The following is a 27,005-nucleotide window of genomic DNA, read 5'->3' as shown; positions in this document are numbered from 1 at the left end:
TAATGAAAGGAAAACGAGAGGAGGGACGGAACTACCTCCTTTCATCTTGAAATGAATAGAAAGTCATTGAGGTGAACTAAGGCATAAACACATTGCACGTTATTTAGACTCCGTCAGCCGAAAATGTATCCAGTTTTTTAATTATGGTTATTTTTCTTAAATTATCCAAACTTTTACAAATAAAATGTTGTTCCGATAAGGTTTTAAATGGAAAAGGATGCTCTTTTATACATTACCGATCATTGATAGTTTCTTACGAGTATTAAGAAGGTGTTCATATCAAACGAACTTATTGAAGAGAATACTAAACACAGGAATATCTTTCCTTAACGTACTATATATAGTTTATTCCTTATCTAGCATTTTTATTGTTGTCTTTGACTGAATAATATATCATATATAATTTACAATTCTGTGTAATTGCTTTGTGCTGAAATATCCAACAGCACAGTTTTTTAATCTCTGATGCCATTGGTTTTATATGAACATACGTATACTGTACTTTTAGCAAATCTTCTCTTTATTTTTGGTGAATGAAATTCATGTATATCGCTTCATTCATGTATGGGAGTTTCTGATTGAAGGAGCTTTATGTTCAATAAGAAAAAAGTATTAAATACTTTTATATGTATTTCACAAATGCATTATATTAATTACAGAACTACATCTATTGTTACCAGTAATCACATTTCAAAACGTACGTTTATTTTAACCAGTAATTACATTTCAAAACGTACATCTATTGTAACCAGTAATCACATTTCAGATCGTACGTTCGAATAAAATAAGAAATGTGCCGGAGAAACCTAAAACGTAACGTAATGATATTAATGAAAACACTGAGATAGAAATAAAAGAAAGGGTAGTTTAAAATCCAAAAACAAACGGGTAAATTTTCCCAAGTTAACAATGGGTGTCTTTTAATCGTGATCTCGACATAATAAAACAAGATTTAATTTTCCACAAAGAAGCATAACACATTATAATATATACCACTGCGTATGTTGGCTGGCAAAATACATAGTTTGTCTGTGCTACCATGATCTCTTTGTTACAAAGTGTGGACAAGAGAATTTTCACAATTTTGAATTTAAATATAGACTTTTATATATTTTGTTGTCTTATTTTTTATATTTTAATTATTCGACGATCAAAGCAAGACTGTAATTGGCAACATTTGAGTTTCATAATTTTCAAGGTGGTATGGGACACTTCCATATTGTTATGTACTATTTATCGAAATGAACAATAAGATCAAGTGTAATGTCATAAATAGTTTCTTTCACGAAATGGTGTCACCTAACAGTGTAGTGCAGTGGGTTAGAGCATTCACTACAAATCCTTTAGTCATGATTTCGAATCACGTTGGGGATTTTAAATTCTTACCTTTCCCAAAATATTTTGAACGTATTCTTAGTTGAATATTTTAAAATTTGAAAATTCTAAACCGATGAAAGTATTTTAATTATAATGTACTTTAATTCACATTGATATCCACAGATGTCTCATACCACCTTAAGTGATCTGATACATGATGGGAAGAGACAATCAGTTTGCTGTTTAACACATCCTCAAGATAATTTTATTTCTTCAGTTTTAGATCTATATTGGGTGTTGTTAACACCTGAGAGTTAATGAATTGTCAAGGAACCTGCTGTGACATGGCAATATTTTTAGAAAGGAAACGAAATCTCAATATTTCTAATAATTTCCAAGTGCCCTTAATATTTTGGAATTGAAAATACAGTAATTTGTTTTGAAATTTTTCTGATAATTGCACAAGTCCGACCCGTAACACAATAAACCCTAATCTCTATGCACTTAAAATATTACCTTTCAAAAATAATTTAGTGCATTCAATGTTATGTTTACTTGTAATAAGATAAGAATATTCATATTTTTATATTCATACCAACTGTGACCACACAAGAACTTATAAAAATGTGACGAAGGGAAAAACAACGCTTCTAAATCATTTGATATTTGCACAGTCATACATTATGGTAAGGCCTTCACCGTATCTTTTTTTAATGTGCAATGTGCATGAAATGGCATTGAATTAGTACCTAGAAGGTGTTCAAATTGAGATGTGAGTTAAATTGAAAGAACAGAAAGTTATAGAAGAGGACGTCAAAATAGATATCAAATTTGTTTTTTCAGTCTTTAAAACTAAATCGGGAAGCGATTAAATTGAACGTTGGCAACCCTTTCATGTGTTTTGTACATCAATACTACAGGTAGCTCATTCATATTGCAAATTTTAAATGTCAAGAAAAAACATTAAAATTTAAAAAATAGTTAAATAAAACATAAGGTATCAATAGGAAATACCAGCAATTAAATTTTAATAATGCAAGCTTACATGCATTTAAAAGAAACTTTGATTATTCATAGCATGAGTCAGTTTGGTTCAAAGTACAACCATGTTTGTTTTTTAATATACCATGACGTACAAAAACATGTTGACGTAGAATTGGGCCTATAAAATTCTGTAAAAAAAAAATCTATGTCAATAATAAAGTTCATATATACATGCACTATAATAAAAAAAATAATAAAAACAAGTTCATGAAGAATGGTCAAAGAGATTTTAATAGGTCAAATTTAAGCAACAAAGCAACATTTTTATTTCATTGATTAATCATCAAAATATGTTCATTTTCAGAGACTTAACAAAAGTTTGATACTTATTTTAGCATGTTACTCTCATATGGTGTATCAACATACTTGGCTATAGTAAGAGTTTTAATAAAAAACAAAGGAAAATGACAAATATCAGTTATTCAAAATTGTTAATGAAACGGAATAGAATAAAACCACACATTCTCTTTTGATTTTTTGTTTTTTAAACAAAAGATTATAAAATGAAAATTTGAGTTTCCTAAATTTGTATTTATCGTTTTTTAAGCATTATAACATCATGATAGAACATACAGTATAAAGGGAAATTTTCGCCCTCGTTTTATTTTCGCAACTTTCGCCCTTGTTGTCAGCGAATTCCATTGTCTCAAAAGATCTCTCTTTAAACATAGATGTGTCTAGGCGATTTCAAGACAAAGCGAAAATGTTTGTAAGTGTGGAAGGGCGCAAAAATACACGGGGCGAAAATAACCATGTATACAGTGGTGAGAAGTGTTACAACACAAGGACAACAATCATTCTGGTAATTCCGGTGTGTGTTTTAATGTTATTATTAATAGATAAAAGCGGTAGTCTACAGAAAACACAGCATATTTAGTGGAGTGACAATTATTATAGGGTGACTTATTATTTCAAGTTAAATAAACCGGCCTACGTCAGAACTATAAACACTTTTCAAACAATTTTGTCTGCTCGTCGAATATTTTCTTAACAATGTTCAACATTCATTTTAAATGATATTACTGTTTTAGCTATTTTTAGTTAATTGGCGAACATTTATTTTAAATTAAATTAGTCTGCAATAATTCTTCGAGTAAAAGCATAGTTGTCCAAACTTTGATTCAAAATTGATTATAGTTCATTTATTCTTTCATCTTTTTTCGACAAAAAAGCTATTAATCCATGTCTGATATTCAATAAACATTAAGGACACACGAGGCGTTTCTCAGTTCTAGATAATTTTCCATTTAAATTTCTTTCCTATTTATTTGCATCTTAACATATTCAAAAAATTCAGGTAAGTTACCAACAAATATATGGATCTTTGTTATTGTTTGATCATATTTGAAGTATTTTTGCTCAAAGACACGCCATCCTCAAACATTGTCGCTTGTATGAAGAAATTTCCAGTGTAGTGTATCTTAAGGATCATTGAACATGTTGGGACCAATCACCAAATGGGAAGTAATAGCCCTTAAGGGATATAATACCCAAAATGAGATTTAAATTTAAAGGGCAAAAAGTAGAATTTTTGCTCAAAATATGGTAAATCTGCATTAAAATAGATGAAATGTAACAACTCTTTTCTGTAACAGTACTATTACGGAGATTGATCCCTCAGTATATCTAAAATTTCTTGGGGATCAATCTTACAAAATATAGGCTTATAGGAAAACTTCATACCCTAAAGTCGTTGGATTTGATATACATGCAGTAATTCGGATTTATATTAAAAAGTTACCAATTCAAAATTTTCATTTTTGCACTTTAAATTTGAAGCCCATTTAAGATATTATATACCAAATGGGATTTTATGCTAGTATCCCATTTGATTGATTGTTCCCAACCTGTTCAAGGTAAGAAATTTTATTATATGTTTGTATTTTAAAATAATTGCCAACATTTTTGTTTTTAAACTTTTTCCAATTTTACTTTCCTTTGTTATGTTATTGATTTTTTCTTTACTCTTAAGTATGATATACAAGTAGGTTTTAATATTCAGAAAGAACATCTCTGTAAAATGTATTTAAAACTAGCAAAGTGGATGTTAAAATCAATATGTATCTTGCTAGAATTTTACCTCTTGAAAACCACGAACCTGGGTATGTAGTTGAGTTGTACTTTATACCTATGGTTGATTTAATTTACAAATAGATAATCCCTACTGAAGTAAAGGTGATATGACGCCTCTTTTAATTCTTTGAAATACTTGTGGTGTAGGTTTTTTTTCCAGTTTGTGGGAGAAGGTGTCCATGTACAAAGCAAACCTTGGCTTGTGCAAATGTAAGCTAAAATTTATGCAGCTGGAGACTCATAGCGAAAAGGCAATAAAAGACATGGGTCTTAAAGGTCCATCTCAAGGTATACATTTTAATTTCACTTTATACATGATGATTTTATTCATGATTTTTAATGTGATCCAAATAACAAAGGGAGAGAAAGAAAAAGATAGGAATAACATAGTAAAAGATTCAATTAAACAAGGTATAATTATTTTTTAAATGCCCAATTCAGCGTTAATCTAAAGCAATTAGAAATTTACACGGACCATAAGACAAAATATTTTGCTTGAAAGTTCAAGGAAGGGCCGAGGTCAATATATTAAAGAATGATCAACAGTAAACATCAAAACTAGCCATCAGGAACATTTTAAACTGAAATAAAGATTTTTAACAAAATGTTATAAACGTAGAATGAGCGACAATACTAGTTTCCGATATTAACCCTATTTTTATGGATATACGCAGTAAATATGCCTCACCTTGTCCATTTTGGTAACGTCATTATTACTCGGCTTTTAATTAAGTGCATATCTGTATTTTCTCTTACGACAAACAAATTTGTTTACATAATATTGAATTAAAAAGCCTGTGGAAGTTATTAGGAAAATGTTTGATTCTATTTGATAAAGAAATCAAGATGTCATCTTTTGAAACGCTTTACTCTGTAAACTCTTTTGACAAGTCCCAATTATTTAACACTCAATAACTTATCCAAATGTATCGCGAGAAGTTCTCATGGGATCTTAATCTTCTGAACTTTTGAAAGATAACATCAAAGGTTAAGTCCTTCGAAATTGTATTTTTTTTTAAAGGATTCCGACTTGCACATTATTCAGTAGCAGATGATTTATATTTCCAACCAATACCAAGGAGACAATCGACCAGGTATACAAACAAGGCTATTGAAATGACGTACTGAAATAAACTGTACAGTTCAATTATTGCATAAACAGACGTCTGCTTACAGCACTTTACTCAATTGTTGTTGTCTCTAATATTCATATTAGGAATACAAAACCCTTTCAAATCGTATTAAAACAATTTTTGAAATTATAGCAAACGCTAATTTAGTGTGTCTCGCATTAGATGTGATGAGCTTTCCTGTCTCTATGACCGTGCATTAAAACTTTCATTACGTTGAATGATTTCAATAAACTGAAGCTTTAAATATAGGTTTAAATATGGGTAATAAAAGTTAATGTAATGAAAGGGACAATAACAACTAAAACCTCTGGGTTGAACTACGTTATTAATACAATGATTGAATTAAAAGATTTGGCGTTCGCATTATTACCTGTATCGGTTAAACTTTACACTAATGAAATTTGATAAAAAGGGCAAGTAAATATGGATTTAAAATATGTTTTAAGCAAACCCAAAAATAAAGGAAGAAAGAAACATGATTTACTTATTCCCACGAGATGCAGACACAGATTGCGTTTTTAACTTCTTAACATGGGTCTTATGAATACCCAGTCGAAATCTAACGACATTATCCCCTTACATAACAAACATGCAATGACCTTGTGGGTAAAGGTTTACAACTCGACCTGTTTAAACATCACGAGATAGAGTTAAAAGATAAATCTTTGAATCGGAAAAAGTATTTTTTTTAAAGTAAATAATGGTATAGTTTCAGTTTGGAAATACACTGGGAAAACTATAGTGGCTGAGCGCACCTACAAATCTATAACATGCTCGAAAATAAAAATGGCAAATACTTTCTGTTCAAATATATTGCGTTTATTACAATAACAGATCGTTCTCTTAAAGAAGGAATAACAAATGCATTCATCATAAAAAATCTATTTTGTACTTGTCAATGAGTTAAATAAATCTTGTATGTTTTGTATGTTGTTTAAAATAAAGACAAATAAATTTGCCATGCTATTACATCCTTTATCATTTAATGAAACAGTCACATGCGAGTCCCATTGGCAGGGTATTTGAATTTATCAAAATATGAACAAACTCGATATAAATAATAAATTAAGTGTCAACAATAAATGATACATGTACCAATTTAGCTAAGAACGCATTAGAATTATGTTAATTGTTTTTATTTTAGTGCAATAGGTGGGTCTAGAGTGAATATTGGTTACATTTTGTAGCAATATACCCCAGTCAAAATCATCATGTAACCAAAACTATTTATTATAATCTTTCAAGGATAAGTGCAAGAGTTAGTTTTCCTTATATACACATTACTTAGACATAGATTCCACGTGATAGATTCTAGGCTGGCTAAAACCTAATCAAAGTGCTGATCAACTACTGAAAGCCGGGGTCTCTTGGTGTGTGATTGTGCGTATTCAGTAAATTAGTTTGACAAATACTCTCTATTTCGCTCTCTCTCTCTCTCTCTCTCTGTAAATTGACAGTATTTTCCAGATAACGTCTTTTGACATCTGCAGTATACAAACTCACATACTCTGACGACTTTTCAAAAGTATAATTGCACAAAAGAATCAAATACAAGTCAATCATAAATCTATTTTAATACAATGATAGATTTTAAGTACATGTATAAATAACAATTTTTCAATTAATATAACACAACTTTTTTTTAAAGAAAAGTCAAAATTTTATGAATGTATATAAAAACCTAATCATAAGTACTGGTATAACAAAAATTAAAAGGCAGATTAACCTTTGTACTAAAAGTAAAGATGGCTGCCAGAGATGTCCATGTTGTCTACAGGAGATAAAACCAGTTAAGTTTCGGATTAAACACCACAGGGACCAGGGAATATAACTAGATCATCCATTCCAAAAGTGTTCCATCCATACACTCCGGTTATTTCGACCTATGAATAAACAACATTTCAACAAATATCACTTCATTCTGTTTATCTTGATGACAAGACTTGTTATTTTCCATACATAAAAATTAGTCTTTTTGGGTTAGGTAAAATTTGCTGTTTGTATGGTCAATAAACGTACCCTTCCCCGCCAGCCATGCATTAAAGGTTTGACCTAGTACCTATCAGTTCCTATAATTATCAACCAGGAAATTTGACTTAATTCTCCTGAAGTAAAAGTTTTGGCTATACCATGTATATTAATAAGTGGTTAATGTTTGTCCTATCTTTACTTCAAATACAATCCTATTTAAAGGTTACATTTATATTTAACATCCCCTAAAGCAGAAGCAATAAAATTATAAAATTATTATTCATAACGTTGGTTTATATGCAATAAAGAAATTTATGACATTTCAGCAGTTATTTCATTTATTAAATCATGAATAACAGCTGACCTTTAGATCGTTGACGGCGGGAAGGTCTACCAGAGCGTAGCGCCACATGGTGTCCGTGTGGTTAGAGTAGGTGTACTCGTTAAGGACAGTCTCCCCGTCCAGCACGGTCACCAGTATCTTGGTGTAGTACTGCGGCCAGTTAGCGTTAGTCTTGTTGTCCATGATGTACGTCATGTTCAGGCATCTCTCAGCAGCTGTGGATCAAATCAATTAAACTTTTACAATTTGAAATATACTGTATCTAAATGAAACACGTGCTTATCCGTATTTCATTTTATTATAAGTATTGCTGTTGAATTATATAGAGAATGAAATATTGTTTATTTCATTTATAAACAGGATTCATTTTTTTTTATCTTATGATGTATGAGAAAGTAGTTTTGTTGACCAACAGAAACATAGTTTTCCCTGTATCTAAACATTTAATAAAAAATAAAAAGTTAGATAAAATACAGAGACACTAAATGCACTGCGTGGCTTTACCTTCGAATTTGGCCTCGGTGCGTACTGTGGTCGTTGTGTACAGGTAAAAGACCCTCAGGTATGGTACCATGACGGCGAACAACTGACCAGAGTTAGGGAAGACCGTGGTGCCATCAAAGTTGTAGTTCTGCACCGGAAAATCAACTCATGCAAATTAACAGATAGGTTAATAATCAAATATACATATTAAACACCAAACAGTATTTTGGTTATTTTGGCGTGTTGAATTATCTATTAGAAAAGTGATATTGTCTTCGTAAATTTTCTTAGTATTTTCCACCTCGAGACAAAAAAAAGATTGGTGAATTCAAATACAGATGTGAAATTTGATTATTAAACAGACTGTTACTGATTTTTACTTTTGTGATCACTTGATTACAAATTAGATTTTTTAGGTTTAAATTTGTGAACGCAGTGTAGTTTTTTGGTCTATGAATGATGAACTTTTTTCGACTCATTATTTAGTCATTTAAATGTAACTCCTCAAGCTTTTGTTCAGAAAGTATCGGTATTTATATGAAACTTTGTTTAGCATGTTTCATGAATTTTATTATGATATGTAAAAATGTTACACAATACTTTGTTCAATTTATCTACAAATATATGTTCAAGTTTTACCGAAAGAATGCTCCACCAAAAGGCAGACGTAGGATCCTGTTGAAAAATACTTCCAGCATAGTCCTTCTCAAAGGTAGATCTAACGGTTGCACTCGCTGAAAGCAAGAATGTGGCATAACTTACGTTATCATTTTTTTAAATTTTCCTTTATAAGGAAAATTCTCATTATTGAATACATTTCACCATTATTTTACAAAGTATACTCAACTCTATATCATGGCATATATATCATATAACGTGAATTTACTCATTTATTGTTGTTTCTTTATTTGTATCAGTGTTTAGATATGATTCTTAATATGTTAAAAATATAGTGATTGTTTAGGTTAAATGTTTCGTATTGGTATACTATTTTTTTAAAACCAATTTTTACCCGTGACTTCATCACAATTTTGTCCAGAGAACCCCTCAGAACAAGTACACGTGTATTGGTCAACAGAACTACCCTCCTGACACGTGGCTCCAAACTTGCAAGGGTTGCTGTAACAACCTGTGTTACAATATCAGTAACATTATATGATACAAGTTGAAAAATTATACATAAGAATTATAAAAAAAAATTGAAAATATAACGGCTATGTAAAAAAAAAATTACATGTGCTAGGGGAAACTACTCCCGTATGTAAACGTATAAGCTAAGGACAGTGTTACTGGAAATCCTACAACTTAGTTGAATTATTATGTAACGGAATCTAAAGTATATATTGTAATTACTATAATGTTCATTTCTATTTATTCTCATTTACTATCGATGGAACTGCATATTGATAATTAGTAAATGCACGTACATATCTTCAATAAATGTATGCGAGATGAAATAGAATATATACGATGATTTATCTATTTTCTGAAATTAATATACGTTGCACTGTGAAATTCAGGATGTTTGTGATACTTTCGATGAACATAAATATCGTCATTGAAGGGTCGGAAGATTAACTTACCCGACGGAACCGCCTCTACTTTTACACGGAACCCTGCACCAGGTGTAATGTCAGGATATGACGCGCTGTCAAATTGAATCATCATCATATTGTGGTTACCATGGATATCCTTGGAGTACACAGCACCAGGGGTATCGCCACAAGCCCTACCAAACAAAAGTTCATAAGTTAAATGTTGTATAGCCTCTACAATTTTATATTGATTCTCTCAATATTTACATCATCATACAAGGTGAGGCTTTAATGATTCAAAAGAATGGAAATTTTCTGAGTTTTTATTACCATTGCTATTTCATTCTCTTTTATATCACAAAGTAATACACTTGAAATTTTAAAATGTTACCAGATGTTGATTTTAAAAATTTTAATTTTATAATTGTGGTTTCTTAAAGCAATATGAGCTGTATTTTTTTTAAATAATTTTATTTTGCTGCCAAAACCTACTGGTATGATAAGTCTGCATGTAACTAAAACATTAATGATAAATAAGATTTGAAAAAATCATTAATTTTTGTCAGAAGAAAAATTTCTCTTTTTGGAATATAGAGCAGATCAATTTTTGCACAGAACGACAGTAATTCAATTTTGTTCCAATTTAAACATCTTAACGGGTTTCCCCCACAAAAATATAGCTAACAGAAATTTAAAAACCAAACCATTTTTTGTCATTTTATTATAAAATGGTAATGAAAATAAAGCACTATTCAGGGGGTTTTGAAAGATTATTTACTTAATTAGTATTCTAAATCCGTTATTTAGGATCTATGAACTTTCCTGAGGTAACAGTTTGAAGGAGAAAACATTAAAACTTTGTTAAGGGTGTTATTTACTCAGGGTTTGAGTTCTCAAATTCCGATTGTTAAAAAGTTCTATGTAATGAGTAAAATTTGTTCTAAACACAAAAAGTATTTATGAAATGAATTATTATTGACAAAACATTCAATAGTTTTACTTTATTATGGAATTATACTCAAACAAAAATTGACGTTTAGCCAAACAGAGGAAATTCGGACTAAATTTTGCAGATTTTGTTTTCTGCTAAAAGTTTTTTGGCAGTAGTCTAATATTAAAAGTTAGGATTTTATATTTAATTCTACGTAATTTTGCATATTTTTCTTTGATTTTACCTCAGTTATTCATTAAGATAATCTTATTGCACGAATAATAATAATATTGAAAAATGCTTAAAAAAGATAAAAGACATCATATCTCAAAATTTTGATCATTGACCTCATATAAATTTTGTGCCAACAGAATAAGGTCAATATAAGTAGTTCAATATCATGAATGTTTTTGTATTATCATCATTCAATTTTTTGTAAAATTGAATCAAAAATGGGTAGGGATTTGAAAACTGATAGAGGAAATTCGGATTGAATTATTTTTAAAAATTGATGCTGAAATCTTAATGTTGTGTACTTATTTAGTGCCACTACCATTCGTAAACTGTATCTTATTTTTTAAAGTGTTTAATTATTTGTAATATTTTTATAATTAAGAAAATCTCAATCGTAGTGTAAAATTTTATGGGAATTTTCTTGAATTTTCAATTAATATTCAATGGCCATTAACTCAAAAAGTAGGTCATTGACCTACTTTTCTGAAAATGAAAAATAACAATACAAGCAAAGGTCTATAACACACAATAGATGGTTTTTCATTATCATCAGTGGATTTTTTTTTCATTCTGAGTAAACGTCATCCTTAAGTAAAACGAGTTATCTGTAATAATTTCTGATGTTGTTTTTTTTAAGTCAAAACTTTTAAAATATTTGTATACAAACAACCTTGCTCTCGTGTATGGGCTGTATGATATATGACGTACTGTTTTCCCGGTTCTCCAATCAGATAGTCCTTGAAAATCAGGAAGTGATAGCAGTTGTTGTTTGTACTGTATGGAAGGTCAAGAGACTCCACCGTAGCTTTGATAGTTGTATCAGTGGGAGTCTTTAAATAAAATCACATAAGTAAAAAGTATAAATGCAAAGTTTTTTAATCCTAGCCAAACTCCTAATCTGTAATTGGGGTATACTGGTCAATTTTACCTTAATAAGCCATGTACAGAGTAGATCGGTGTTGTATGACGTCATCTCAATAATCTGGGACGATCCTGGTGATGTCAAATCGATGATTTCTCCACATCCTGATGATATTAAAGAATGTATTTGTATAATAAGTTTTCTATTCATATAATATAGGAAAATATATTAAAGGTATTAAAATACTAAATTCTCTCGTTTAAATAAATATTTTATTTCACATTTTTATTGGAATTTTTGAATCTAAATTTTCCAACTAAAACATCCGATGAAATGTATTGTGTTCATCTTTGAACACTTTTTATATTCGAAAATGTTTATCAAAGGATTAACAGCCATTCCTTGGATGTTTTTTGGAATAATGATTTAGGAGTTCTCTCGTATTTGTTTTTAAAAGAACATAAAATTTTAATCAAACCAAATAGATTAATTTACCTAGTGCTGCTATCAATTTGATCAAATTTGATTTAAATCTTATTCATTAACTAAGGCCAGGCACAGATCATTATATTTCTAACTTAAAGAAAAAATGCTCAATATGTGATACTTTGGTCTATTTTAATATATGTTGCTTATTTTGAAATAGTAAGGTAATACTCCAAAATAAGATAATGCTATTAATTCTTAAGAATCGATACATTTTTAATAAAATGGACTGCTTGGCACAAAGTTTGTTCGATTTTTAAAAATTTCCATGGTAATTTATATATTTTTTTAATATTCTTAAAATTTAAAAAACTCCCATTTATACCATATTATAAAGTTCTCAATTAGTATATAAAATTTATACTATGCGTCAAATACGACTTTTATCTACATGTACCTTTTCCGATCGATCACCCGCCTTCTACTCACCTGCTGAAGTGTCCACCTGAGAGCAATTTGATCCTGTCAGTCCATCCGGGCACTCACAGGAACAGTCACCGTCAGAATTCATCTTCTCAAATCCACCATTAAGACACGTCAGTGAACAAGTTGCTAGAAATTTATAATTTCATAATCAAGGGAATGTAATTTACCTTTTAACCCGAAACATCAATAATTTGGGACTATTCCTTTATTCACAAAGAATATTGTTTTGTTTTGATTCGAATTATATTTTCAATAAATGTGTCTTTATTAATAAGGAATGTAAAGAGAAGTTCTTACCAGGACAATCATAATACTGATTCACCCTGTATTTGTCGTAAAAGGATAAATCTTCCTTGGTGTTTGAAATTAGATATTCCAGATCAGTGTCCGAAATACTCATTGATGCCAGTCCAGACTGTTTTGCAAAGCTCTATTATGAAAAAAAATAGATAACAGGACAACTTTTCTCTTTTCAGTCGATGGTTTATAGTATAAAAATATTAATGAAGTTAAACCAAATCATATTTCATCGTGGTATATAAGATTTACTGGAATACACATCTGAGAATCAGTACACACAGAACAAATTTTTCTCGTATATATTCTTTCGTTTCGACATACCGACAAACCGTATTGCAGAACCGATCCAAGGTCATACGGTCCATATTCATGGGTGTGTTTCCAGGCAAAGTTGTATACGGCATAAGGGGCGATGTTTTCAAACAAAACATTGATGTTACCCTGTCTGTCGGGCCTCTCTTGCTCGTGCCATGCTCCAAGGGCATGTAGAATTTCGTGGAGGATTACTGAAGTCTAAAAATGTCAATGAAGTAGGTCAAACATGCTAATTAATAGGGAGTGGCAAGGATAAACAGTTAATGCGGCAATTACCCATAAACACCCTGGTCCCAGCCAGATCTTTTGACCAACGGCTCTAATATAACCAACGTAGGAAGCACATCTGGAATATTAAATGAATCTTAGCTTTAATTTTGGAACAAAAGCACATGCATCATAATGCAGTAATTCCACTGAGGGTTTCCCCCGCTCACGAAGTCGTGTTTCCGTAGAAGTTGATGTGGTGGTATGGGTAGTTTGGGTCAGTCACCTCCTCCCAACGGATGCATGTTGCCTGCTCCATCAGGGCCAGAGTGGACTTGATCTTACTATCTGCTGACGCCTGGTTGGGGTCTAAAGTACAATAGCTAGGTGAGTCAAATAGAGAAAACTCATATACAAAGTTCTTTGTATGGTGCTTCACTTTCCTTTCAGAAAAACGTATTTTGTTTTATTAAAACGGGTTGAACACGACATACGTATATGTAAAAATACATACGAAAGGAAGCGTAGTCAATAGCGTATTGAATGGTTCTGTTAGGCCACCTCCATTCATAGTCGATTTGGAAGGTCCTTTTGCTCTGACTGGTAGGTAGCTAAAATCAATCACAAGTTAGTAGTTTACACATATGTTATATCATTTTTGATCTATAAATTTATTCTGACTATTGACATTTTACTTTTTTAATACTGAAGTGAAAAGGAAATACCCGTAATTGGTTGAAAGCTTTGTGCACATCCATTTCGTTTGCCACCTCTTGACCCTTTTTCTGTCTATTAAGGTTTCTTGGCTTGAAAGATTAAAAACATTTAATATCGTTAAAAAGTGGTCAATATATTGATTTATTTCATATACATGTATCTGTTACCACTTTTATCAATTTTTATCTTAAATCTTATTTTATTTTCTTACAATATGGAAGTAATTTGTCCAAATAGGAGTAAAATTGATTGTTTAATTATGTAACATGCCATCATCTGTTGTTGATTTGGTTTTAGCATGGTTTTACGAAAAGTATGCCTAGAGTTCAAAACTTCTGTTTTTTAAAATTGCAGCCTAAGGATCATGATGCAATTTTAGACGTGCGTCAAAATTTCAGTCTGTCATAAAACGATTGTTTATCATAATTTGACGATTGAAATTTGTAGTTGACAATTTTTGTATCAAGACACTGTTAATTGCATTTCTTTTTTCAGTAATTTCAATCGAGAGACATAAAGACATTTTACAATTTTTGACGTAGGTTAAAGTTTGCTTGATGATCCTGGAGCCAGTTCCAGTTCATTCTACGTTGTTTCACTCACTACTTGTACTACTTGTACTTACCTTGTGTGGACCATCGGGCAGGTAATCTGTCTGTCGTTCTGCGTAGTCTTGGGCTAGTGAGTTTATATCCAACTCGTCCTGTTGAATATATTATCTGTTTTTGATTTGGGTTTACGAAAAGTATGCCTAGAGTTCAAAACTTCTGGGTTTTTTTAAATTGCAGCCTCGGGATCATGATGCAATTTCAGACTTGCGTCAAAATTTCAGTCAGTCATAAAACATATTATGACGACTGAAATTTGTAGTTGACAATTTTGTATCAAGACACTGTTAATTGCATTTGTACAATTCTATTTTTATACCATTAATTTTGATAAGAATAAGTTGGCTTTTAAATTGGGTCTGCTTTGTGTTTTTCTAAAGTGTTGCCTCTTTAGCGGGTTTTTTTTTAAACTTTTGCCTTTAGATTCAAAGTCTTTTTTTGTTAAAATTGTTAACGATTGTTTATCATTTCCTTCTGATAGATAAGCGTTTTAAATAGATATCGGCTCAATTTTAAGCGCAAAAATTTCACTTATCGTTCCATTATAAAGTCTAGAATTGTAAAATAAAGAATAAAACATAAATGTTGAGCTGAATTCGTGTTTAATTCCCTTTGAAGATTAAGCAAACAAATTAGACAAATAATATACATATTTGAAAAAATTTTCTTTCTTTATGTATCAAAGAGTTACCAATCAACTCATATGGAGAGAGAGAGAGAGAGAGAGAGAGAGAGAGAGAGAGAGAGAGAGAGAGAGAGAGAGAGAGAGAGAGAGAGAGAGAGAGAGAGAGAGAGAGCATCTGACCTTGTCTAAGTTTTCTTTCCTCAGATGGCGATGCACATTATCAGAATGACTATGTGGGTTTTCAATTATTCTTGTTTCAAGAAAATGTAACAGTTTCTCTATTTCATCTGTAAGTATCGTTGAATTAAATATGTAAAACTTGTAACCAAAAAAAGTACTATAAAGGATTTTTACCATATACTGTATAAGGCATGTATCGTACAACATATAAGGTGATTAATTTAATTTTTCGAGTTATTTCGAGTTATTTGATTATAATTCTTCGCTAAAAACATTTAAAAAAATAAATGATGATTTCTGTTACTTATTTTTTTTAAATGTTTGGTTCATATGGAAGAGTATTAGTGTCAAATTGACACTTTTTTTCTCTCACACAAATGTGGAATTTTACAGTTGAAGGAGTAAAATTTAAAGATTAGGCCTAATGGGTAAAATTCAAATATTAAAATGTATGATTTACACATAAAAATGTATATTTTACAGATTAAAGTGTGAAATTTTAATTTTACATTTAAGTGTTGTTATGAAAAATTAAAAAAAAGTGTAAATGTTAAATGTGATACTAATACGCTTCTGTTTGGTTGTTTGTTATTTTGATATTTTTCTTCTGTAATGCTTATCTTTGAATTTTTCTTCATGAAATATATACTAGCAAATGTTGAAGAATATTCTATACTGTAATTTATGTATCGGAATGTGTTGCAAACTTTTTACATAATTATATTTAATCTTAACAGAATCATTCGCTTAATCCAATTATAAACATTCGATTATTTGCAATGGCTTTTGTTCTATTCAAAATTAAAAGATAATTCTATAATGGGTACGCTAAAAATATTGATTTCAATTCTAAGGTGAAGGTGAAACACATAACAATGCCTCTTTGTGATGTGTTTAAGGTAAGAAAACATGTTCGTTCCTTGCACTGTTCCACCCTTATTACCCCACAAAAAATATTAAAAACACAACTCCCACCACAAAAAAAGAATAAAAGTTACCAAGAAAAAAAACACCAAACAAACAAAACAGCAGTAACAAAAAAAAAAAATTAAAAAAAATACGAAAAAGACAAAACAAATCAAAATAATGATCAAAATACCTACCAGATATGGCAAAAAAGACAGCTTAGATTTTCGCGGTACTTAGCAACTGACTTTTTAAAACTAGCTAGACTGTAGAAAGACACAGTATGACGGAAAAAAATACCATTCTTTTTAGCAGAATAAAACATTTCTTAATGACACATTCTCTCCTATTATTGAAGTTTTTCTTAACTCTCTGAACTGATTGTAACCCAAGCAATTCTATAACGGTTTTTGTTTAAAATAATTATTTTCTTTTATTTTGATCACGTAACCTAAACTTACCGTGAGAATATCTGGTTGGTAAGGAACACGCTGTTTGAAATATAACCAGAGAGGCCAGAGCTAGAACATGGTACAGATGCATGGTTGTAGAAGTTCCATTATACGACTATTCTGAATTGTTTATATACCCTAATTGTGCCAACGTCAGCACCAAAATAATTTTTTATGTGAAAAATGCCAAGGGGAGGGACAAATTTGTCGCTTTCATTTTAAATTCAAAAGAAAGCCATTGAACTAAGGCATAGAAAATACTGCGCATCCTTTAAACTCCGTTAGGAGAAAAAAGGACGAGGTTTTAAAAAAAAATTTAAAAATTAATCAAGCTTTCAAAATTTGTTATTTCAAACATAATGTTTGTAAAAAAATTAAATTTTAGTTTTTCTTTGATAATTTCTATATTTTAATAAAGAAAAATCATTTTACGATGGGTGAATTAAATTTTTTTCTTTTGTCCTTATCTATTTAGTAGTTACACAGAATAAAAAAAATCGAGATTTGTCTGCAATAATGGTTTTATTTAGATATATTAAGTAATATATAAATGAACATTCTTATAAAAAAAAGGGGGGGGGCAAATTAAGGATATAAGAATGTAGAAAATTATCAATGAAATTTGTGATTCAAAATGTTTGTGCAAGATTATAAAAATTATAAATTATAAAACACATTAAGGCAATAGGCATCTTTTGTCAAGTTTTTAAGAGTGAGTTACAGACATCTTTGTATGGAAAAAGTAGTTTTATCTTCAAAAACATATTAAAGTTTGTGTCAGCAAACAGACTGAAATACAGAGAGTGCGAGGTTCCCTTAGATATAATACGCGAGGCGTAAACTTAAAAAAAAACTTTTTATCGCAAAAATACCATTAGCAATCAGTTTGTGAAATTCGTCTTAAATTGAATATTTATCACACTTTATTAAACATGTTTTATTTAATAAAAATGCTTCTTTGTTTTTTGAAGGAAATAAAACATTTTTATAATGTTTTAACTGTTACTGCACAATTAGCAAACAGGACCTCCCTCAATATTTGTAAGTGGGTATAGCTATACATAATGGGAAGGTCATTTTAGCATTTTAGTTGGTTTAATGTGTTTGACATTGTGTTAAATTAGCAAAATATGTAAATGTGATTTGAATAGCACCAAGAAAACACCATAAGAAAAACAACTTCAAATAAACAAAATTGTTTTGGGTTTGCAAAGAACAAAATATAAAAAATCTGAGTGTTGTAAACCCTAACCTATTTTTTATGCCACCAACATTAAAATTCCCATATGTCAAGGAAAGACATTACTTGCGGGAAAACATAAAGATGATCAAAAGAAATGTACCGGTAAATAATTTTCAATACGTAACCCTTGCGTACGTATTTAGAATGAGTCAGTTAAGTTTGTAGTAAAGATTAAAGTAATAAAACGTAAAAAAGATGACATAACATGAGTCATATAACAGTACATGACTATCAGCTTACGTACATCATAGTGTAATATCTACTGTTTCACAACAAAACTTATATTGTAAAAGTTTGAATAGCCGATTGATTAAGCAAAAACCTATGTTAGTAATTACGACAAAAACGTTTAAAAAATTATATAATGTTATATTAAATATAAAAATTATATTACATATAAAGGTTATTTAAGTTCTGATGAGTTTACAATGATTGATGTCTTTGAAGTATAAAGAGTCTCTTAATTATTCTATAATTATGCCATTTGATCTGTATTTGGACAATAAAACACGTAGTGCAGAACTCTGTGCTATGAATTCAGAAAAAAGGTCACCAACAATATTCATATTTGATTTTGTTCCAATCTTAAAAATTTACAATTTTTTAAAGTATATACCAAAATCAAAAGAATCATAACTTTATATTGACTAATACATAAGAATCTATATAACTCATGATGCGAAGTACAGTCACCTCTTTTTTCAGAATATGTTTTAAAATTTCGCTGTATTTGAAAAAATTTGAATATGAATGTACACAATTGATAATCAAATTGAATGCAATGCATTTCTCTGTTCATTAGCAAGGTAGAAAAATTAAAGATCTAACACTTTTAAAAAACACAAAAATAAAAAAAAAATATGAAGAATTAATAGTTGACAAAAAATAATGGTACAAGACCATAGATATATTTGATTTTAAGGAACAATTCGCCAAGAGAAAAACAATACTTAAGTTAAATTGTGTTAAGACTATGGGAGCAATCAAAGTAGAATCACAAAGCGCTATGTTGATCATTGCCGATGTGACAAGAGGTGTTTGGATATTTGACATATGTCTACTTGTTTCAAAAATGCTTACGAGAATCTTTTAAATAAAATAAGGAAAATATCGCGTTTGAATTTTAAAATACATGAACGTCTAAGTAGTGTTTATAAAATTAATGTCATTCTTACACTATGACATCGTGTGAAACTACGAAATAGAAGAAATCAAAGTACCGAAGAACTGACCGGAGTTGATTTTGTCGATGTTTATGTATTCTAAAATCAATGATAATTTATTTTGCATAACAAGTACATGTACATGTAGTTTTTAATTTGAATTACGCACATTTTTATAATATGAATTTTTGGACTTTTTCGACAAGAATGTCGAGAAACCCCCATATGAATCATGTTAAATAATATTTAAAGATAAAATTAATTCAATCAAACTATGTATCAGTAATAGAAATACTTCTCGAAAATTGTATGGATCCAAGCAATATTGAACTCTAGTCTCATTCAACCAAACGCTCGGCTGACACCGTAAATCTCCGACAAGGATTTACGGAGACAGCCGAGCGTCGAGTTGAACGCGACTATATTGAACTCTGGCGTAGGAATACATACAACTACAAAAAATATTTAAATTGTTCGTACCATTTAAAATCTGACTATTTTCAAGGTATTTATAAATAAGTTTCCTTGAAAAACAATGCTTTTACATCAATCATTTATCAATTATTTTCAAGAACTAAGTCTTGTCAGAAGCAATGATTTGTGCTGAGGTCCAAACACTGTTTCACTTTCGGTTTGTCTGAGTAACTGCATAGGAGAGTTGATTAAAATCAATTCCCAAAAATCAATTTGTTTCAAAATAACCTGATATGTCAAGTTAATGCTTTATATTTCCATGTGGTGATATAACATGAGGCGACCAAACATACTCTCGAAATGACCATAGAAAGTGAGTTTACTTTCCCCTAGCATTGTCTCAACAGTATTTCAATTTAAGTATATAGATGTCGCTTTACAATTACTGGTAGTTTTAAACTCTTTAAATAAGCATTTTTAAAATACACACTTCAGTTTTGTTCATCATGAATTATTTTTAAAAAATCATTAATTAAAAGTCGTGATCAAGGCATTATGAGGGCTCGATTGTCGTGGCCATTATAAAGGTGTATTGATCTCCTTTGGAGGACGAGATTTATATAAAATATATAAAATCTAAATTTCATAAGAAAAATATGTGGATTTTTTCTATACTAAACAACAGTTCACTGGTTTATCGAAACAAATCGTATCTTAAAATTTTTGAAAAGATCTGATGCTTAAATTTTTGACCACCCAGCCTCCACAATGATGCTTTTAAAGTAAACATTAACATTAAACATTAAGGATATTTTTATTCTATTCATTTTTGTACAAATGTTTGTATATATAAACATTGATCATCTCAATAATTTTTGGATTTGATGTTCCTCATCTTGTAAGGAAAAATAACTTTACCCTGAGCTTCTATTACGTCATATTTTGCATTTATATCTAGTATGAACATTATTTGTCTCTAATAATGTCATCGACTGACAAATCTGTTTACATTATCAGGAAAGGGTTTTCGGAAGGAGTAGATATTTTTTCTTCGGTTTTTGAAAACTATCTTCAGATCTCTTTGTCCGGTACACCAAACACATTACACTTTGTTGACATGTTCCAGACATTTGATGTCTCATAAAAAAATCTAGTCCACATAGGTCTTTTGCTGAAGTTAAATAGAAACAAACGAACATTAAAGGTTAAGTCTTTCAAACTTTTAATTTTTTTTAAATTTTTTATTCAAAAGTTTATGATGATTTATTCATCTTACGAAGATCAAAGGATCGGTTGACCGGATAAAAATTTTATGCGAGATTTAAAGTACGACTATAAGAATAGAATATTATAATGAAATGTAATCCAAAGAACAACCAATTCATGACATCAGGGACGACAGAGAATGGGTATAAGTTAACCCATGGTATCTTGTCCTTTATCTATTTCACATACTCACTTACACCCCCCTTTGAAAAAACAATGGACTCATATTCATTTATTACATTTCATTCTACTAATGCAAATGTCCCTTACTATTAAACAAATAAGTAAAATAAGAAACAAAAAGAAAAAAGAAAAAAAAGAAAGACAAACATTACAGCGTAGTTACATACAACAAATGTTTCCAAAGAAAATACTAGTGGAAATCGAGCATAAATTAAACACATCTTTATAACTGAATATTTCAACTTGATTTGACAACGGTTAGAATTACAAACTAAGTCACTTGTATTTTAAGCTGTTTGGAAATTGATTGTTGATAAAGAAACAAATAGTACTACGTTATCCATGTACTTTTCAAATGCATAACAACTACGTATGTATTTAAAGATATGAGCTAATTAAGTTTTAAAATCTGATAGAGGAAATTCGATAAATTGTAAATCATTTTCAAAAGAGTTTAGTCACTTTTATTGTTTTCACAATTAAGAAAATCTCAATCACAGCGTAAAATGTAATGGATTTTTCTTAATTTTTGCAAAAAATATTCAATGGCCATTAAGTCAAAAAGTAAGTCATTGGTCTACTTTTTTGAAAGTGAAAATTAACACAACAATGAAAGGTCTATTACACCAAACAGATCAATGGAATCTTTTGCATTCGAGGTAAACGTAACCCTCAAAAAATCTCATTTAGAATCAACAGATACAAGTAAGTAACACACAATGCTTTAAGAATTTTCATCGTGTTTTATAAGAACTTAAATAAAAAAAACCGAAGAATCATGTCTATATCAATTTGATATTATTATTAGTCTTAAGATAACATTTCAATTATTCAATATTTTCTTATCAAATAATGAACTAATTAAAATATATTTGTAATAAGTAAAGATAGCATGCATGTTAGCAGCCTTTGATTGTTCATAGTAAGTACATAGTTTTTAGCATACATGTGCCTTACTAAATTGAATACAGCCATGATTTAAACATTTAAAAAAATGAAGATAATTGATATAGAAATGCATTTTACTTTCAATTTTAAATAGATTGAAAAGTTAAAAGTTAAAAACCTTATCTAAACAGTGAGAAGTTCTGAAATTATATAAAATATTCTAAGCAGTAAACATCGAGGGTTCTTCCCCTTAACATAATATTTTGCGTAAAATACACACTACAACAGTTAAACATCCTGTCAGCAAAGTATCCATAAGGAATAATATCAATTTAGAATATACATTTTGTACAAATGTTGCACTAATATCACCGCTAAGTGCCATGATATTTGGATAGTTTAATTTTTAATATATTTGCAAACATTAACATGTATTTTGAACAGACATAACTTTCATTTCTGCATTCAAGTTTTCCACTGATCTGTCGCACGCTAAAATCAAACACTGACCTTTCTATAGTTAATGACGTTATTTTCCCCATTTTACGTCAGTTAATTATAGTTTACTTAATAATCTATGTTTTAAAGTAGATCCAGTGTTCTGTGACGTCACACTTTTTTGTAAAACTTTGAATTCTTTAAAAATTGTGCAAGATAGTTTTATTTATTTTATGTGAATATAATCACATGGATGTAATTGGAATTATTGGTAGGTTCAAGATATTTTCGCACTTAATTTTATACTAAATTTCCAAATTTTTATATATTTTATCTATGCAAAGGGGAAATAACTCTTTTTCTGACTTTTCTCTCAGTTGTATGTCTAAATGCTATATTTTTTCTTATTCCAACGATTAATCTTAAAATATTTTTGTAATTTTAGCTTTCTGATAAAGTTGACATTAAAATTAAAGAAGAAAAACAAATTTCTGCCTACAAGATTTTACTTTTAACAAAAAAAATTACATTTTTCTAATGCTAAAATATGCTTTAGTTTATGTTTATCTGGCATCTCAAAAAGTGTGATGACATGTATATTTTTTCTAACAATTGATGACATTTAAGTCTATTAAGTCGAAATCAGTTCAGTTTTTCAACTTTCCTCAGAGAATTTTACGAGTATGGAGCTACCTTAACCAAAATTAACGCACCTGAAAAACAGCAAAACATAATTTATCTGATACATACGGTTTTACGATCTGTAAGCTACGGTTAACAATTCTTAAATTTAGTAAGCCAATGTAAATTATAGTTTACTGGTGTGAATCTTTATTAGACGTTAAATTACAGACAAATTTAGATTAGTATTTGTAAAGTATAGTTTAACATCCGTAAAATATGGGTTTGCTGATAAAAAATGTGGTGACCGATCTTTAACTACAGTATACGGGTTATAAGTTACACAGTTAATTAAACTAGTTTATCAACCGCGAAACTGTGTTTAGTTCATAGTTGTGAATTTGACGTGCCATAAATACTTGAAAATTCAGGAATCAACAGTTTTATTGTTTTATGCTTTGAAGCTGTCCATCCTGAAAAACTGTGAAGCATCAAAATGAAACAAAACTTGCAATGTGGACGAGTTTATCAATTGTCTATTTGAGCAAGTACAGCACTACGTAGCCACCGCTCTACGACAATCGTTAAGGGACTTTCTGTGACTTGACAGTTGCCGCAATTGTGCTTTTTTCGTTGACGTTATAGTTACACGCGTCTTTTCCTGTTATAAAGTTATGTCGTTCGGGGGGGGGGGGGGAATGTTATGAAAACAAAGTATTCCTATTTCAAGACATTACGAATTAGACGTACAGGATCGTCTTTCCATCGATTGTTCTACAACTGAGAAAACACGCACCTTTATGAAATTCTTGCATATACCGCACTCCAGGCGAAGTGTCATTTGGTTATGGTCGAAATAGAGCAACTGAAAGCAAGCATCATCCCGAGTGTTCTCGTTCAAATGTCGATTACCTAGCTAAACAAGAGGAAGAAAAGATTGTCTGGCAATGCCGTCCTATAAATGGACATCACAGGGGATTTACGGGATTACGAGGATTTGTTAAGTAAAGGAAAACAAGAGATGCTGATGAACAGACAATGGAGTCAAGTAATCAAGCGGTATAATGCAAACTATGAATTGTCCAATACATCCAAAATTATCTCATATTTTTTATTTATCATCTGAATGAGTGCAAAAACAATTATCCTTATATCATAGTATCCTTTTTTGGCTTTCTTGTAGTTTAATAATAAATGGAGTGCAGTGAATCTTATAGAGTCAGTGACTCACATATTATATCTAAATAGAGCAGAAGGAAATATTATTAATTTTCTTTCATATTATTTGATTTCTTAAGATTCAGATATAATCAGAACTCATGAAACTTCATTAACCGGCTTAATGCATTCGTGAGTGATCTCAGACCGTCATTTGCAATAATACGCCTGACAATCACGTTCTGTTATTTGCTCTTTTAACGGCAAAACCTCCGACCATGAACAACCAGATCAGAATATGGAGGTTAAATCAATAATTGGACGATAGTTCTTAATCGTGGTCACAAATACAACTAGTTTTCCTTTGTAGGAGTTAACTGACATTTTATCAATCTCCCGCCAGAGGGCGTGTTATCAGTTTTGTTGATCTACGGTGCGGTGTTTACGACCCATTCGAGAATCTTTTTACGACAACCGACTTGTTTTTGGTATGCAGAGTTGCTGGACAGAAAGAGATCTTTATCGTGTCAGTGCCCACTATGGAATGGTTCTCACGATATTCGAGACCCACTTTCTTTGCATAACTAAATAAATGTCAAGGAGTTTGGTTCAATATTTGATGTCAATGTCACTTTGTCACAAAGGGAGATGTTCTATTGTGCACATATATGTGTATAATGGATAAATGGGTAAAAAATTATTAGAGAACTATCGAAATAATCATTTTTTTGCTTAATAATAGCAAGCATTTCATTCTAATTATATTCATAATAGAGTCTTTATTCGTTATAATTTAATAATGTAAAATTTTGAGGGCTCTAGGGGAATAAGATTTTCTAAACGTCACCTGCATAAAAGTTGGTCATTGACTTAGTGCTCATATTACTACGATAATAGGTAAATAATAATCAACCAATTTTTACGTCACCTGAATCACTCAGGTGACCTATTGTAATTGTTCTTCGTCCGTCCTCGTCCGTCGTGCGTTAACATTTTTACATTTTTATTTTCTTTTTGAAAGGTACAAGGCCAGTTGTTACCATTTTTGGTGTGAAGCATCTCTATGGTAAACAAGAGATGTTTGTGAAACACTTATGCCCCCCTCCCTTGGAACATCCACAAAGAAAATGAACGTAAACTGCAAATATTTGGAATTTTTCCAAGTCCAAGGGCCATAACTCTGTCGAAAAATTGCTCTATCATATCCAAAATTGAACTTGACCTAGATATTATTAAGATAAACCTGTATACTAAATTTCATATCAATATGTGCACCCTCTGCGAAGAAAATGAGCGGAAACTGCAAATAACTGGAATTTTTCTACGTTCAAGGGCCATAACTCTGTAGAAAATTGCTCGATCGTACCCAATATCGAACTTGACCTAGATATTATCATGATAAACCTGTATACCAAATTTCATATCAATACGTTTATCCTCTGTGAAGAAAATGAGCGGAAACTGCATATAACTGAAATTTTTCTACGTCCAAGGGCCATAACTCTGTCGAAAATTGCTCGATCATACCCAATATCAAACTTGACTAGATATTATGATAAACCTGTATACTAAATTTCATATCAATATGTTCATCCTCTGCAAAGAAAATGAACTGAAACTGTTGGTGGACCGACCGACAGACAGCAGCAAAGCAATATGCCCTCCCTTCTTCGAAGGGGGCATAAAAATCTAAATTGTGAAAATCATGGCTCTAATACCCCCGGTCGCCACAGGCGGGACCCTAACGACTTTCGACTACTGTGTGAAGTTGACTTTGCAGTTTTTTTTCTTTCCTCATTTACCGCCAGATTGTTCTAGAAGCATTACAAAATGGAAATTAGCTGATATTACCAAACTAACAGATTTAAAAGTACATCTAATGAATTTTTAAATGCATATGAAACAGATTTAGCATTTACGGATGACATAGATGGTTTCCTTGTACGCATAAACGCCTCGCTTTTATCAGCCTCTGACATTAATGTACCATGTAGAAAATTCAACCCCAAGCAAAACCTATATTGGAAATCGTCAAATCTACATATCGCTCACTATGTAAAGCGACAAACCAGAAGGACATGGAAACAAGAGGGATCACCGATGGATAAAGATAATGAAACATACATAAACTACAAAAACGAAAAGCGTAAATTTAAAAAAATTCACCGACTAACACAAAAATTTGGAAACGGAAATTATTTGGCGAAATTGACAAAGCTGCTGAATCGATTTAGGAACATTCTATAAAACAGCTTAGAAAAAAAAGATTAAACACAGCTTTACCTTCAAAATTGAAATACAAGGAACACACCGCTGAAAATGTGTCTGCTATGTGTAATATTTGAAAAAAATCGTTATTTGGATCGTGCAGGTGAAGAGTACAAACAAAGTAATTTCGACGACAACTTGGAACAGTTTATTGACAAAACAGTAGAAAACATAGACAACTTAAAGTTTAATGACATCCCATTTACAGAACAAAA

At 30.5% G+C, this 27,005-nt stretch overlaps 1 protein-coding gene across 1 annotated transcript; it reads right to left on the bottom strand.

Annotated features, from left to right (window-relative positions):
• Window positions 1-7,188: 7,188 nt before the first annotated feature.
• On the bottom strand, window positions 7,189-15,893 carry LOC105343588 (zinc metalloproteinase nas-24-like). Its single transcript, XM_011451002.4, has 17 exons — window positions 15,791-15,893; window positions 15,003-15,080; window positions 14,386-14,466; window positions 14,175-14,271; window positions 13,891-14,029; window positions 13,730-13,799; window positions 13,460-13,651; window positions 13,136-13,268; window positions 12,842-12,964; window positions 11,993-12,090; window positions 11,773-11,894; window positions 9,948-10,093; window positions 9,377-9,493; window positions 9,004-9,098; window positions 8,386-8,512; window positions 7,903-8,096; window positions 7,189-7,450 (listed from the first exon to the last, which is right to left on the bottom strand). Exons 3-17 carry the CDS (start codon window positions 14,416-14,418, stop codon window positions 7,370-7,372), a joined length of 1,767 nt encoding a protein of 588 aa, XP_011449304.3. The 5' UTR covers window positions 14,419-14,466; window positions 15,003-15,080; window positions 15,791-15,893; the 3' UTR covers window positions 7,189-7,369.
• Between the last annotated feature and the right edge of the window lie 11,112 nt (window positions 15,894-27,005).

Source organism: Magallana gigas, chromosome 3 (genome assembly GCF_963853765.1).
Source record: "Magallana gigas chromosome 3, xbMagGiga1.1, whole genome shotgun sequence".
NCBI lineage: Eukaryota > Metazoa > Mollusca > Bivalvia > Ostreida > Ostreidae > Magallana > Magallana gigas.
Note: the sequence above shows the minus strand (reverse complement) of the source record. Positions and strands in the feature narration are given on the sequence as shown.

Bases quoted from the DNA above. Each gene is read 5' to 3' on its own strand.
- LOC105343588 (XM_011451002.4), bottom strand. From the start codon at position 14,418: ATGGATGTGCACAAAGCTTTCAACCAATTACGG. The intron at 13,652-13,729 runs GTAATTGCCGCA...TGACATTTTTAG, and splicing joins TGGGACCAGGGTGTTTATGG to ACTTCAGTAATCCTCCACGA. The intron at 9,494-9,947 runs GTAAGTTAATCT...ATTGTAACACAG, and splicing joins AGTAGAGGCGGTTCCGTCGG to GTTGTTACAGCAACCCTTGC.